The sequence below is a fragment of the Heptranchias perlo genome, chromosome 19, assembly GCF_035084215.1.
Source record: "Heptranchias perlo isolate sHepPer1 chromosome 19, sHepPer1.hap1, whole genome shotgun sequence".
Classification (NCBI taxonomy): Eukaryota; Metazoa; Chordata; class Chondrichthyes; order Hexanchiformes; family Hexanchidae; genus Heptranchias; species Heptranchias perlo.
The window spans coordinates 28,692,794-28,708,046 of NC_090343.1; the positions used below are offsets into that span (position 1 = coordinate 28,692,794).

General features: G+C 39.6%; 1 protein-coding gene across 1 annotated transcript; it reads left to right on the forward strand.

Annotated features, from left to right (window-relative positions):
- The first annotated feature begins 4,601 nt into the window (after positions 1-4,601).
- LOC137335467 (fibronectin type III domain-containing protein 11-like) lies at positions 4,602-5,534 on the forward strand. Its single transcript, XM_068000817.1, has one exon. It carries the CDS (start codon positions 4,602-4,604, stop codon positions 5,532-5,534), a length of 933 nt encoding a protein of 310 aa, XP_067856918.1.
- The last annotated feature ends 9,719 nt before the right edge of the window (positions 5,535-15,253 follow it).

Consider the following 15,253-nt stretch of genomic DNA (forward strand, 5'->3'; position numbering starts at 1 on the left):
TTTATTTATCAATGGAATCTCCATAACTTTTATGAAACTTTGAAGGCACATTAAACATTCTCTGCTTCAGGATATTACAATAGTAGGTTAATTACAGCCAACCATTATATGTAAATCAATTGATTACAAGGCACCATGGTATTGCTAGATTTTGAAGAGCATTGAGATCTCTTAAATACATTGTAATTCCATAAAAAAGTGTGTTAAGAAACTCTTCAATAGCACAATGGGTAAACGTACCTCAAGGTGAGCACTGAGCCATATGGCAAAGGAAGCAGCCAGATAGGATTCTTGTCTGTGCTGAATTGTCAGGTTAAGAAGGTGGGGAGCCGGTGTCCACATTTGTACTCTAATAAGCAAATATATCTCAGTACTACGTAGTGGAGTCCAACACAACCTGCACCCGTGTCATAGAAATATGGCAGACCAGTATTGGTATATCACTCTCCCTATACAGGAACAGCAGGAAAGAGGCAATGTAAAATTATCTTCATCTCAGCCAGGATGGAGCACTACAATTTTCCTCAGTAAGGGAGAGCAAAAATCAGCCAGGATTCCTATTCCTGATCACCATACAGTGATCCCTGCTGGAAAGGGCATATATAACTGTGAGTTATCTATTTTCAAGGTTTAGTCTTTAATCAAAAAGGCTGCAAGGTGTTTTGTTCCAAAGTATAATAGCTTTATTAAGAAGTTATAAGAAGTAGCAAAGATGTTAAAATACAAGAGTACAATTAAACATTCAACCTGACAACCTGCAAAGTTTATCACTGTACAAAGCTTCGAGGTGCACCTCTCGAAGGTCTTTGCTATTAGTTGAGCAGTTCAGCCTCGCTCCGAGAACATTCTAATCAATACGAAGATGTAATCATCTTATATACGTTTTTAAACACATTAGCACTATATGGGCCTTGAGCAAACATCAATAGCTTTCTCTGTCTCCAAGCTATCACTCAGCCTTTAAACATTTGTTATTCACACTATTTGAAACCCCTTTATCAAAACTGCTCAGGGTCTGTGCGTACAAAGACTCGCAGGACAGCTCAGATAACACAATACCTGACCTCATTAGCCTCCCTGATGATTAGTTGCCTCCGAGTTATCAAAAACTCTTATCTTTACTCAAACTAGAGACAACTCCCTTTTCCTACCTCGTGAACAGGAGATGAGAATGACAGCAAATGCACATTACTCAGAGGCCCTCTCTTCACAAAGTAACCCAAAGGTTTGTTTTGGATGAACAGAAAGCTTTTATTCACAGGGAAAGCTAATATATTGCTTTTCCCTAACAAGGTTAGCAATATTATATAGAAAGCTTGAATAATGCTTTTCTTACAATATCAACATTGGGTAAGAACAGGATCACACGTGGATGTGATGTATCCTGTATAAAGACAGCTTTCCATTTATGTAGATCAGAAACAATACAGGCCTCAGCACAAGCCATGGGGGTTTCCAGGAATCAGTGCTGACACCCCTATTGTTCCTGATCCAAATAAATGACCTGCATTCAGAAATACCAATATAAGTTGGTCAAATCCCCAAATTATACCAAATTAGGAAGGCATTTGAGACTAATGAAGCAGCCAAGAAGTTACAGAAGAACTTGGACAATATTTCCAAGTGGGCAGGCAGACAATGGCAGTTGAAATTCAATACAGATATATGCAAGGAAAAATAGGGAACATAATGGTGTTGGATTAGCTAGGGGAGAGGCTGAAAGAGATCTGGGAATGATAATAGATACAACACCAACCATGTCCAGAAATTGCAAAGCAACAAGTAACAAAGCAAACAGAATACTGAGTTATGTTCTCAAACCAGTGAAGTATAAGCCACTGAAGCTGTATAGTGCTCTGATCAGGCTATACATTGAATAATGTGTTAGTGCAGAAACCTTTGAAGTGGTGCAGAGAACGACCAAGAAGCTGATGGCCAGTGTTACAGGATAGAACTGTGAAGGAAGATAAGAAAAACTTTGACTCTTAAGCCTTGAATGGAGTATTAGATCCAAAGAGGAGTCATATAAAGTTGCCAGAAAAAGCAGCAAGCCTGAGGATTGGAAGCAGCTTAGGATTCAGCAAAAAAGGACCAAGAGATTGATTAAGAGGGGAAAAATAGAGTATGAGAGTAAACTTGCAAGGAACATAAAAGTGGACTGTAAAAGCTTCTACAAGTATGTAAAAAGAAAAAGATTAGTGAAGACAAATGTAGGTCACTTACAGTCAGAAACAGGAGAATTTATAATGGGGAACAGGGAAATGGCAGAGCAATTAAACAAATACTTTGGTTCTGTCTTCATGGAAGAGGACACAAATAACTTCCCAGAAATTCTAGGGAACCAAGGAATTAGTGAGAAGAAGGAATTAAAGGAAATTAGTATTAGCAAAAAAAAGAGTGCTGGAGAAATTAATGTGACTGAAAGCCGATAAATCCCCAGGACCTGATAATCTGCATCCCAGAATATTAAAAAAGGTAGCCAAGGAAATAGTGGATGCATTAGTTTTCATCTTCCAAAATTCTACAGATTATGGAACAGTTCCTGCAGATTGGAGGGTGGCAAATGTAACCCCACTATTTAAAAAAGGAGGGAGAGAAAAAACAGGGAACTATAGACTGGTTAGCCTAACATCAGTAGTAGGGAAAATGCTAGAGTCTATTATACAGGATGTGATAACAGGACACTTAGAAAATATCAACGGGATTAGACAAAGTCAACATGGATTTATGAAAGGGAAATCATGTTTGATGAACCTACTGGAGTTTTTTGAGGATGTAACTGGTAGAATAAATAAGGGAGAACCAGTGGATGTGGTTTATTTGGGATTTTAAGAAGGCCTTTGATAAAGTCCCACATAAGAGGTTAGTGTGCAAAATTAAAGAACATGGGATTAGTGGTAATATACTGGCATGGATTAAAAATTGGTTAACAGACAGGAAACAGAGAGTAGGAATAAATGGGTCTTTTTCGGGGTGGTAGGCAGTGACTAATGGGGTACTGCAGGGATCAGTGCATGGGCCCCAGCTATTCACAATATATATCAATGATTTGGATGAGGGAACCAAATGTAATATTTCCAAGTTTGCTGATGACACAAAACTAGGTGGGATTGTGAGTTGTGAGGAGGATGCAAAGAGGCTTCAAGGCGATTTAGACAAGTTGAGTGAGTGGGCAAATACATGGCAGATGCAGCAAAATGTGGATAAATGTGAAGTTATCCACTTCGGAAGGAAAAACAGAAAGGCAGAGTATTATTTAAATGGTGATAGATTGGGAAATGTTGATGTACAAAGGGATCTGGGTGTCCTTGTACACCAGTCACTGAAAGCAAACATGCAGGTGCAGCAAGCAGTTAGGAAGGCAAATGGTATGTTGACCTTCATTGCAAGAGGATTTGAGTATAGGAGCAAGGATGTCTTACTGCAGTTACACAAGGCCTTGGTGAGACCACACCTGGAATATTGTGTGCAGTTTTGGTCTCCTTACCTAAGAAAGGATATACTTGCCATGGAGGGAGTGCAGCGAAGGTTCACCAGACTGATTCCTGGGATGGCAGGACTGTCATATGAGGAGAGATTGGGTCGACTCGGCCTATATTCACTCGAGTTTAGAAGAATGAGAGGGGATCTCATTGAAACAAATAAAATTCTGACAGGGCTAGACAGACTGGATTCAGGGAGGATGTTTCCCCTGGCTGTGGGGTCCAGAACATGGGGTCACAGTCTCAGGATACGGGGTAGGACATTCAGGATGGAGATGAGGAGAAATTTCTTCGCTCAGAGGGTGGTGAACCTGTGGAATTCTCTACCACAGAATGCTGTGGAGGCCAAGTCGAGGGTGCTAGATAGATTTCTAGACACAAAAGGCATCAAGGGGTATGGGGAGAGAGCGGGAACATGGTATTGAGCTAGAGGATCAGCCTTAATAATATTGAATGGCGGAGCAGGCTCGAAGGGCCAAATGGCCTACTCCTGCTCCTATTTTCTATGTAAGTGAGCGGGGAACTTAGAGGAAAAAAAAGTTAGTAAATGGAGTACAGAAGTTTAATCCTGAGCACTGTTTCAAGTTAAATCATAACTGCAGGACAAGAGGACATGGGTACAAACTGGTAAAAGGTAGTCAGGAAGCACTTCTCCACACAAAGTGATTAATACTTGAAACGGTTTTCTTGTTCGGGTAGTGGAGGCAAAAACTCGAGTCATTAAAAAGACAGTTAGACACTGTGATTGAGGATCGTAGGTGAAAGAATGATTTAGATGTACTAACCTTTATGATCTTTAGGAGGGGAGAGAAAGTTGGAGGGCTAGGCGCACACACACACAAACTTTCATTTATATAGCACCTTTAATATAGTAAAACGTCCCAAGGATTATCAAACAAAAGCGATTATCAAACAAAATTTGACACTGAGTCACATAAGGTGATATTAGGGCAGGTGACCAAAAGCTTGGTCTGTATACTGAAGACAATCAATACTAATTAGAACTGATATTTTATTAAAATAAACATCATCTTGATTGGATTCCACTATGTTTGTAATGTTTTGGTTACTTACATTGTTGATATTTTGCCTTACTATTCAGTAATGTAGAAGAAAAGGATGATGGCTTTGCACAGTGATCAGTCCACACTGAAGAAAGAGACTGTACGAATTAATGAATGCGGGATCCTTGGAGATGCCTGGAGGAAATACGTAGACAGAAAAAATATAGTTCTGCAGTTTCTTGGAAACAATTTAAACACAGACATCCTGAAGCACTATGAAACCAGACTGGAACTTTTGAAAAAATGCTCTTATTACATAGATGTATTACCAAAGCACTTGGCATTTGGAGACCAAAACCTATTTCAGCCCAATGTACTCTACCAGCTGATTGATCCATGCAAATTTCTGCGGATGAAGAAAATAGGGACTACTCAGGTCAAAATTCAGCTTCTGTTGCTAAGGGAATATCTCAGTGAGCTGAAATATGGACGTGAAGAGTTGAAGGTCATTACTAAGATATCAGATGTGACGCTCTTTCTTTTACATTGGAATACTACCTGTTCTAGACTTGGACAGCTCTTCAATACGTTAAAAAATTTCATATCAGTTCTTGTACCTGGCAAACTTTATGTGAAGCATCATTTAATGAGTGATGCAAAGTCAAACAAAATACCTCAACTCAGAGTGGTTCTGAGGACCAAGATGCCTGTATTGTTTGATCGAAAAGAATCAATGGCTTATCACAATTCAGTGGAGTTGAAGTGGTTGGTCCTTGGGGAAGAGGCACAACACGAACTATATGAACTCAAATACAAACTCGTGGAGCCTCGTTATTGCATTGAGAAGAACCAGTTTGGAGTGATTTCTGTAGAATCAGGCAGTATCGATATTGGAAATCTGCTGCCCGACAGTTCATACGAATTTACGATTAGACGAGCAGAGAATTACACACTTGTTTACTCAGCGTGGTGTGACATCATGATCCTGAAAACAAAAGCATCAAATCACCAGCAGTATGTGAGCAATAAAACATGCAGTTTCACATAGAATCTCACATTTATTACAAAAGGCATTTTCAGTCTATACACGTTGAAATATTTTAGCAATTTCAGCTCTGCCTGAACTTCCTTTCATGAATATAACATACAATATTAGATGAAGATACACAAGTTTAGAAATAAAACAAATAGCAAAGGATAATAGCAACTGCAAAAGCAAGAGAGAGATTCAGTCCATTACCAGTATATTTAGATTTGAATTGCATAAATTTCCCTTGTGTTCATTATCTGCATAAACACATTTAAAACACACAGACATCAAAAATATCCTTTAATTTACCCAAATGCTGGGACCTATCACTTTCAAAATACCAACCATTCCTCACAATTCACACAGACATTGATGGCGATTTTTGTTTTAGCTATAAATACAATAAACTGTTAAAAACTTTTTTTTAAACTTAGAAATAGATGGAGAAGCAATTTAAAAAGCTGAGTTATGTTAAAAGCACTTGAGCACAGGTTTTCATGTTAAACTTGCTTTATATATTGTAAGTTTGTAAAAGAGAAAGTGCCTCTGTAAAACTATACAGTATCATCCTAGTTGATTATTTATTTTTGCACTTATTTGCTTCCCTTAGCTAGGTTTCTCTATATTACAGCTTATTCCCAGACCAAGTGTATTGCCCGCCAGTATACTCCTAGGCATTCGCTAATTCTGTCCATTAAAGGATTCTTGGGAGGTGCACAAGAGAAGCCCGATATAACTCACTTGGTTTCTTTCCCTCCCTACTATGAAGATCCATTTAAATCCAGCTCATCACCTCCAATATAGGGTGTGTCGAAAAGAGTGTGCTGGACACGTAAGGAATTGTTGGTGCAAACCTCCATCTCACCACCCTGTGGTACAGTACACTACAGCACTACTACACCTAAAATGGTTAAAGATTCAGTGTGAGTCAAGTTTCGTCACTACAAGCCTTTGAGAACCGAAAAAGTAATGTTTATTAGGGCTTAATTTCAAAGTTGGACCTCTTGTCAGCTACAGTAGTGCTTTCACAAGAATGAACAAAGAAGTACATCACAACAGATGACTTGTAATAACAGAATGATGCTCAATGAATCAAATAAATTTCTGTACAATTAATTTTCAAAGTTTTTTATTGCATAAATTGCTGTGCAACTTTCTGTAGATTAAAAAAGTAACTTCATCCAGGCTGTAATGCCATCCTACACTTTACATTCCTCCCTTCCTCCACAAAGGCAGTCAACTCTTTCTGGGATACAGTTTGAAGAGCACCAAGCAGCCCTCTGATACTGTACCTCACTCAAGTGGGCATTCTTCACGTGTGACTTGGGCTGTGAATGTCAACACGCCATTTGAACGTGGCTCTCTTATGTTTAAATGGCACTGGGGGGAGGGGGATCATCACTGTCCAGCTCAATTTCATCATCACCAAAACAAAATATTGAGTCGGCTAATTTTTCTTCTCCCCTGCCTGGCGACACTTGGGGCAAACTGTGGTACCTTTATTACAGTCTCAGTGAGGGAAGCAGGGAAGGAGTGAGAGAGAGAGAGAAAGAAAGAAAGAAAGATAGAAAGGAAGGAAGAATTTTCATTTCCTCATGATAGGAATACAGGAATTGCTAAACGAGAAAAAAACCACTGTCTATCCAGTTCACCTTCTACAATCCTGGTAGTTGCATGATACAATCATAATGGAGTTGTTGACTAATCATAGCAATCAATCTCTATCAATTACCCTACAACAGACCCAGAAATGATAGGAGAAAAACTCCAATGGTGGAGAGCTTTCGGAACCAAAGGTCCAAAGTCATCTTTTTCCTCCCAAGCATGTAACATTTACCACGTCGTGTCTCAGATTACTCATATACTGTATCTCAAAATGTTATTTTCCAAGAGAAAACTATCAAATATTCATTTGAATGAATCAATACGAACTGCTTCCGCCATCTCCCCAGGGAGTCTGTTCCACATATGACACTCGCTCACTGAGATATCATTTCCGCAGATTAGTTTGAATTTACCCCCTTCAATAGCAGGCCGTGTCCTCTGGTTATATGATGTTCTAAAGCACTTCACCAATGAATTACTTTTGAAGTGTAGGCACTGTTGTTTTGTAGGAAAACATGACAGTCAATTTACACACAGCAAGGTCCCACAAACAATAAAATAAATGGAAAGGGTTGGTAGTGTTGGCTGAGGGAGGAATGTTGGCCATGACGATAGATGAACTTTCTGCACTTTAAAAACAAACATAAAGGGGGTGATTTTAAAACCCAAGAACAGGTGGGTTGGGGCAGGTGGGAGTTGAAAATAGTTGTTTTTTGGGTTGTGACCACAACCCAGCTTTATTTCCGGGTTTAACATCGGCGTGTAAAAGTATGGGCTTCCCACTGGGAGTGCAAAGTCCGAAAATTTTGCGGTTGCGACCCAAAAAAACAACTATTTTCAACTGCCACCTGCCTCCAAACCACCCGTCCTTGGGGTTTAAAATCACCCCCAAGATCTTTTATGCCCACCCTAACAGGCAGAAGGGGTGATATAACATCTCATCTGATAGACAGATCAGACAATGCCTCAGTCCCTCAATACTGCAATGTAGTGTCTACCTGAATTATGTCATTGTCATGTTTCAGAATGTCTTTTTTACACCAAAAGAATTTTGGGGGGAAAAAGTGACATTTAAATGTTGAGTTTTTAAAGTGTATTCACACAAGATTTGTTTTAAAAAAGACACAGAGATAAAAGGTAGTTAAAATGCTAATAAGCTCTGACGTCGTTTCTGCAAAGACAGTAAATGGTGACCAATTCATTAGCCTGTCTCAGTAACTGACAAACAATTCACACTCATTGTGACGATCCGGATTCTTTCCCCTCAGTCTGGTTCAGTAAAAACTGAAGTCGAATACATTTTAAAGTTCAGCACACCTTTAATAGCAGGGTTCTTAGTCTGCAGCATTGATTTGGACTCCTGATAGAGTCCCTCTATGCTGGCAGAGCAAGAACAAAAACATACAGAAATCCACACGTTTTTATACAAAGCAATAGGGTTGGAACATACTTAACGAGGGTCAACACCAATCATAAGCTGGGCATAGGTTGCCATGCGAGGTTACATTATTTCCGGCCAATCATAGATCGTCCATGTGCTGATCATGTTGCTGTTAGACATCAAAGGGGATACTTCCTCACCTTCCAACTTGGAATGTTCTTCCCTGTCCCTTCTGTTCCTTATCTCCCAACCTGGAATGTCTTTCAACTTTGGCTAAGCTCGTTACCTATATTGATCTGCCATAAACATGGAGACATTCAGACCAGTCCTTGAATCACATCAAAGACTCTACATTGATAAGACCATGCAAACCTGCTGACTACGCAAACATATGGCCCAGCAGGAGGCCAGGCCACCTGTACCAATCTCAGTTACTAACTAATTAACCCTTTCTAACCATTTTGCATTCTGCTTCTTTGCCACGTAGGCATCTTAATATTTTACCGAAAACTGACCACGTAGGGATTCTCATTCCCCCCTTTTATCATTTCATGATAACCAATTATTACGGTGCTCACTAGTTCTGCAGCGCAGCAACATTTAAGTAAGCAATAAACTATAAGAATTATAACAATGAATATGACTAGCCCTTGAACTAGAGAAGTCCCAATAGAACACAGACATGTTTCATCAATACGCCTTTGTATCTTATCTGTTCTCAGGAACAGACTCCTTCTAAACATCTCTCAAGTAAGCTGCGAATGTCCTTGGTCAGCTCAACCTATTCATGTTAGTTTGAAAAGGCTAACATAGTCAAATATCCTATGGTGCTTTATATTTTGTTTCCAGCCTAACTAGACTGAATGGTACCTTTCAGACCATTTTACACCTGTGAATTGGTGCCCTCCCCATTATATCCCTTAATCCAAATTCTCCCTACAATATCCCGTTAGATGCTGTACCTCATCTTAACCAGGTTCCCTTCATGTTGGCCACCAGTCCGGGTGGAAGAGAGGCAGAGCATCTGATAATCCTATCAAACTATAATTGTCTTCCCTTTTACATCCACCTTACCCCAGCGGGTGCTACTCCCGGTACCATTAAGATGTGTTCTTAGTTGAAACCACAGAGACAATGGGGACATTCTCACCCAGGCTCTGTTTTACTATCTTTGCCAAACCCTTCATCCTCTGCTTACATTTATTACATGCAATGAAAATCAAGAAGCACATTACAACAAACTGCACTACGACTAATACATATGAAATTAATCTAATCCAAGGATGGATCTGTATATTCAGTCCCAAATTCCAGAGGTCATTTCACCAGGTGGTGACTTTAATTTGGTCAATGTCATGCTTAATGTTGTTATTGTCCTGTTGTAGGTTATAATAAACCTTCTGGGAGAGGCGTATCTCCATTCGTAATGCTTCCAAGTATTTAGGCAACAGGGGTGTCAGATACCCAAATGTGTCCTGATATGCTTTTAAGTCCTTTCTGACATTCTCAGAAACTTGTAAGGTGGTGAGGTTATGCCGGTGTATCTCTACCAGTTCCTCGGGTCCAATCCGAACCAGGACTTCAGAAATGGAGTAGAATTCTGGACTTAAAATATCACAAGTTAGATTGGCATATTTAAACGTTTTCAAATTAGTTGTAACACAATATTTGCCCTCTCCGGCATATGCCACTTAAGTGGGTTTTAGATCCGCCTCTAGGGCCTCCATGGTACAGTTAATATCCCGATTGGTACCGGTATTATTAAACCCACACTGTGCTTCTAGGCTGTGTCCAACACTATGTGGACACACAGTGACAGCATGTCTAGTAACACATCCCTTTAATTTTGTTCCAGCCAATCAGCTGAAATCTACGTCCTCTAGTTCTTGAACCCTCTGCTAGGGGAAACAGGTACTTCCTGTCTACTTTATCTGGGCCCCTCATAATCTTATAATTTTGTATCCATCGTGCGGATATCTTCTAAATATTGTTTCTCCCAATTTTATTGTTAACTGATGGGAACCTAACCCTGAATTTTGGAAATCCAAATTACTGTGTCCCTCTTTACTTTAATTTCAGTCCTTTTGATTGATACCAGTGTTTCCTGACTGTTTCATTAATTAGTTGGTTTCTCTATGGACCATGTGTCAGTGCCTTGTTTAAAAGGATTTCTCACTCGCCTGGACCACATTAACCATTTTCCTGTTGTGCTGTTGTCAAGTAACTGAGCCTGTCTGAGACTCATTCTTCAATGTATCTTCTTCATGTATCTCCGCATACTAGCAGCATCTCATAGGAATGAGCTTAGTGTTCTTGGATATTAACTTTCTGCTGGCCAGTCTCTTCTTCCTCATGGTATTTCCGAACATTTTCCATGGCACACATCATATGTCCTGTAGGATTCAGTCCTGTAAAAGCAACTGGTTTGTTTAAAGAGTGGTTGCAATAGCTCACCAGGCCACAGGCCTTTGTAATCATGTTCTTCATCCTGATCTCCATTTGAGATGATGGCAACATACATTTGTATCTTTTATGTCCACTGTAGCCATTCTTAGGTTTTCAGGTTATCTTATCAAAAAGATCAGGGGTGTCTAGAGTGCTTATCTCCCCCTGCATGGTCCCGATGTCAGGGTAGTGGCCAGGCTATTGAGTGTAGTTTTCTCATTATTCATTATAGGCAAGGACACAAATATCTCCACGAGAAAGCTATCAATTTACTATTCTCAACTACACTTTCCTGACTTCCACTAGATTGTATATTTATGCCAGATTGATTTTTTTATCATGCCCAATTCAATGACTTTAGAGAAATTCCCATATCTCCCCACCTCGAGCATTCTGTCTCGGAAGACAACAAATAGGCTAAAACAAAACAAATCAAAATGTTTTCAAAAGAAGAGAATCAGGTTGATATCACCACGCTGTGACATTTGGTATCCGCTGATGTCTGCAGCTAAAGTCTTAAATCTTTAACACCACTGGATCGTTTCCTGCACCAAATTCCTCCAGCAAAGGTTGCACCGTAACTTTGTAACTACTCTTGGTAATCCTGCACCATCAACACTCACGTGGTCCCAAAAAAACCAGGGTCACCTGTTTTAAAAGAAACACAGAAAATCCATTGCGGCTCTTCTTGAGAGCCCAAGTGATTAATTTGTCAAATCTTCATTTATTATTTATTTATCCAAAGGAATAATCCCTATACCCGAAACAAATTTAGAAAACAAAACAGGAGAGAGAAATTGCCTAGTTCCACTCTTGCTCTCTCTCTGAAGCACGCAGCCTGTCTGAAATAAACACTGTCTCTCCCACATACAGATGTACGCAGGGCTGCAGACTGGAATTTCTAACTCCAAGTCCTAATCTCTGTGTTTTCAAGATGTAACCACATTAAGCAGATATCATTAGCAGCCGCCTGCTAAGATACGTTATATTCCTCTTTTATTAATTTATTAATGGTTTGGGCATGTGTTTCTAGCACTGTAGCTATCCTTTGCAAATATATGGTCAGCATTTGATCCTCAGACAATTCCTTATCTGTATTTTCATTTATCTTTTAATATATCTTTAATGTGAGACCCTAAATCTCTGACCTTTTGATCTAATGTTGTCAAATCAATGGTGTTAACAACTGAGGTAAAGGCAGTTGCTATATCACTTATCACAGATCTTTACGTCTCCATATTTGCCTATCTCTTTTTACGATGTCCACCTCCATTCCATGTGGCTCTTTGTTTTAACACTTGAGTTAGGAGGTGTTGATCTAATTGTTGAGTTTTCTTAGCAGTCTCAATGCGAGTTATATAATTTGTCAGGGAAGGTCTCCCCTCTTTGGTCAGATCTTGTATTCTACTATTAATTTCAAATAAAATTGAATAGCCCCAGAACTTGTCAAAACTTCCTTATCATACTGTGGCAGGGTAAAACTGATAGGTGTTTAGTACCCTGTGTCAGTACATAGCTCAAGTAATGGACTTCCAATTGTCTAACCTATGCTTCCTTTTCATAAGAAAGGAATGTAAAACAAATCATATCAATTTTTCACTGTAGCGTGAAAACTTATATCTCAGTCAATTGTAGCCTTTGGCATTTCCGAGTGATTGGGACAATTTTACTAATATAACCTATACCAATTGTTACCTCATGTTCACCTGTGTTCTGGGCAAGCCTCAGACAGTTCTCAACCGACTGGGTCATTTCTATCTGTTTGAACTGGTCTTGGCATGACAGTCTGGCTTCTTGGGATGGAAGGGGTTAATATTAACTTGCTCTTGTGGTAGGAGTAACTTGATCCTTCTCCCTTTTGAGATTAAGTTCCCACCTTCAAAATTTCTCTTCACACAGGTTTGACTGATTTTTTTACTTCTCACATTTGTGGATTGCTTTATACTATATTTTTGCACACTATTTTTTCACATACTTTTAGTGGATGTGATTATAATCAATGCTCCGAGCTGTTCCAGCTTTCCGACTTTTCCTATCACAGTGATACCAGATAGTTTTTTAATCTATCCTGTTAATTTTTAACCTCTTTTTAAACCACAGCCAATCACAAAATAAACATTCAAAATGCCAATTTTTTGAAGATCCCATGTCTGGAATTTAACATGCCCACACTTTATAAGAACCAGAATTTAATAGGTCACTTAACCTCAATAACTCCAATTTTAATTCAGCAGTATCAGAATTAAACACACGACAAGACAGATACATTACACAAAGGAAGAAAACACGCAAGACACAGTAAGAAGGGGGCGTGGCCCACAACACCGACAAAAAAAACACTGATCAAGACAGGCTTTTTAAAGGGACAGTACACTTAAACAACAGAACCTTTCTTTTTCGGGTCTCTGTCTTTTAAACATTTGTCTAGTCACTTAATTCTATCCATATTTTTTTTTTACAGTACTGTCTCCATAAAGCAATTAGTTTTTTGGCTGTGGTACCTCTGTTATTTTTCCAAATTAATTCCTGAGCCTTTTTGGCGGCATCTAAGTTTTATCAATAGTTCCTGTTTATATCCAATCACCAGGAACTTAAACCCTGACTACCCTGACTAACATTTGTTCGCTGGTGGGGTAACGTGTAGCGTGACATGAACCCAAGATCCCGGTTGAGGCCGTCCTCATGGGTGCGGAACTTGGCTATCAATTTCTGCTCGACGATTTTGCGTTGTCGTGTGTCTCGAAGGCCGCCTTGGAGTATGCTTACCCGAAGGTCGGTGGCTAAATGTCCCTGACTGCTGAAGTGTTCCCCGACTGGGAGGGAACCCTCCTGTTTGGCGATTGTTGGGTTCATGTCACGCTACACGTTACCCCACCAGCGAACAAATGTTATCTGTTTTTAATACAACGGGTCATTTGCTGTCTTTTTGATGTTTCTGCCTCTCTCTCTTTTTTTTGGTGGTTTGTATATTCGGGGGATCTGTAGGTAACACCTGTCTGTCTGCACACTGATTGCCTTGGCAACGGGCAGTTGAAAACACTGTCTGTAATCACCAAGCATTGTTCTGTGATTTATAAATGCGAAGGGTTCGAGGATTTCATTTCCACATTCACCTGAGGAAGGAGGAAGCCTCCGAAAGCTTGTGAATTTCAAATAAAATTGCTGGACTATAACTTGGTGTTGTAAAATTGTTTACAATTGTCAACCCCAGTCCATCACCGGCATCTCCACATCTTCTCACTGTGAACAAAGGATGATAAAGACAGAAACACAAACACAGGAAGTCAGCGAAGCTTTTTTAAACAGAAAGCTGAGAGGGGAGGCTCTAACCACATGCAGGAGAGTGAAGGAGGGTAGTTTGGAGGTATTTTGCTTAACTCAGGTAAGATGATGTGGGGGAGTTTAGCATGTTCATTATTTTTGTATTTTTACACAAAGCAACTTAACAATTCATATCTGGCTTTCTCTCACCAGGTAATATTTCAATCTGCCTTCAGAATGATTGGAGAGGCACATGCAAAGACACATATCAGTTCAGATCATGAGGGGGTACAACTGTTATACCCCTGGATTATGCTATCATCCACATAGATCTTAGGCAATATAGGCACAGCCTTAAATACAAGATGCTCAGACCACATACAGTAGTTACCAGCACCACTGTACCTGAAAGAATATCTAAGGCAAGATCTGCCACTTGTAACAGTACTCAAGACCTGGAGTGGAGCTTGAAACCACATCCTTTTGATTGAGAGGAGAGAGTGCTTTAACTAAACCTACATTTAGGTGATACTGAGATTAACTAACTCCCAGTAAGAGTGATTGCCTTGGCAAGGAGAGGGGGAAATAAAAGATCTTCCTGTCTTTAATGGTTCAGTAGAACAGGAAATGCATTTATTCACTTAAGCAGTATGAGATCTACATTATTCTAATTTCTTCTGGCACTGAATCCTATTCATTTGTAATAACTTTCCTCTCCCACTCCAATGGCTGCTGCTCAGCATTGGTGAGTGCGTTTAGGTTTCTGACTATGTAGAATCATGGAATCTTACAGCACAGGAGAAGGCCATTCCTTTGAAAGAGCTATCCAATTAGGCCCATTCTCCTGCTCTTTCCCCATAGCTCTTTAAAGGGCTGTCCAATTTAGTCCCACTAAACTTCGATTTCTCAAATAACATCAACTTCTCTAGCCATCTGATGAGTACAACATACATTACTAAATACCTACCTAAGTATTCTGACAGTACAAATTTGTCACAACAGATCACTCCCCTTTACTTAAATATCTAACTTTCTTTGCTTCTGC

Coding starts and splice junctions, on each gene's coding strand:
- LOC137335467 (XM_068000817.1), top strand. CDS start 4,602: ATGATGGCTTTGCACAGTGATCAGTCCACACTGAAGAAAGAGACTGTA.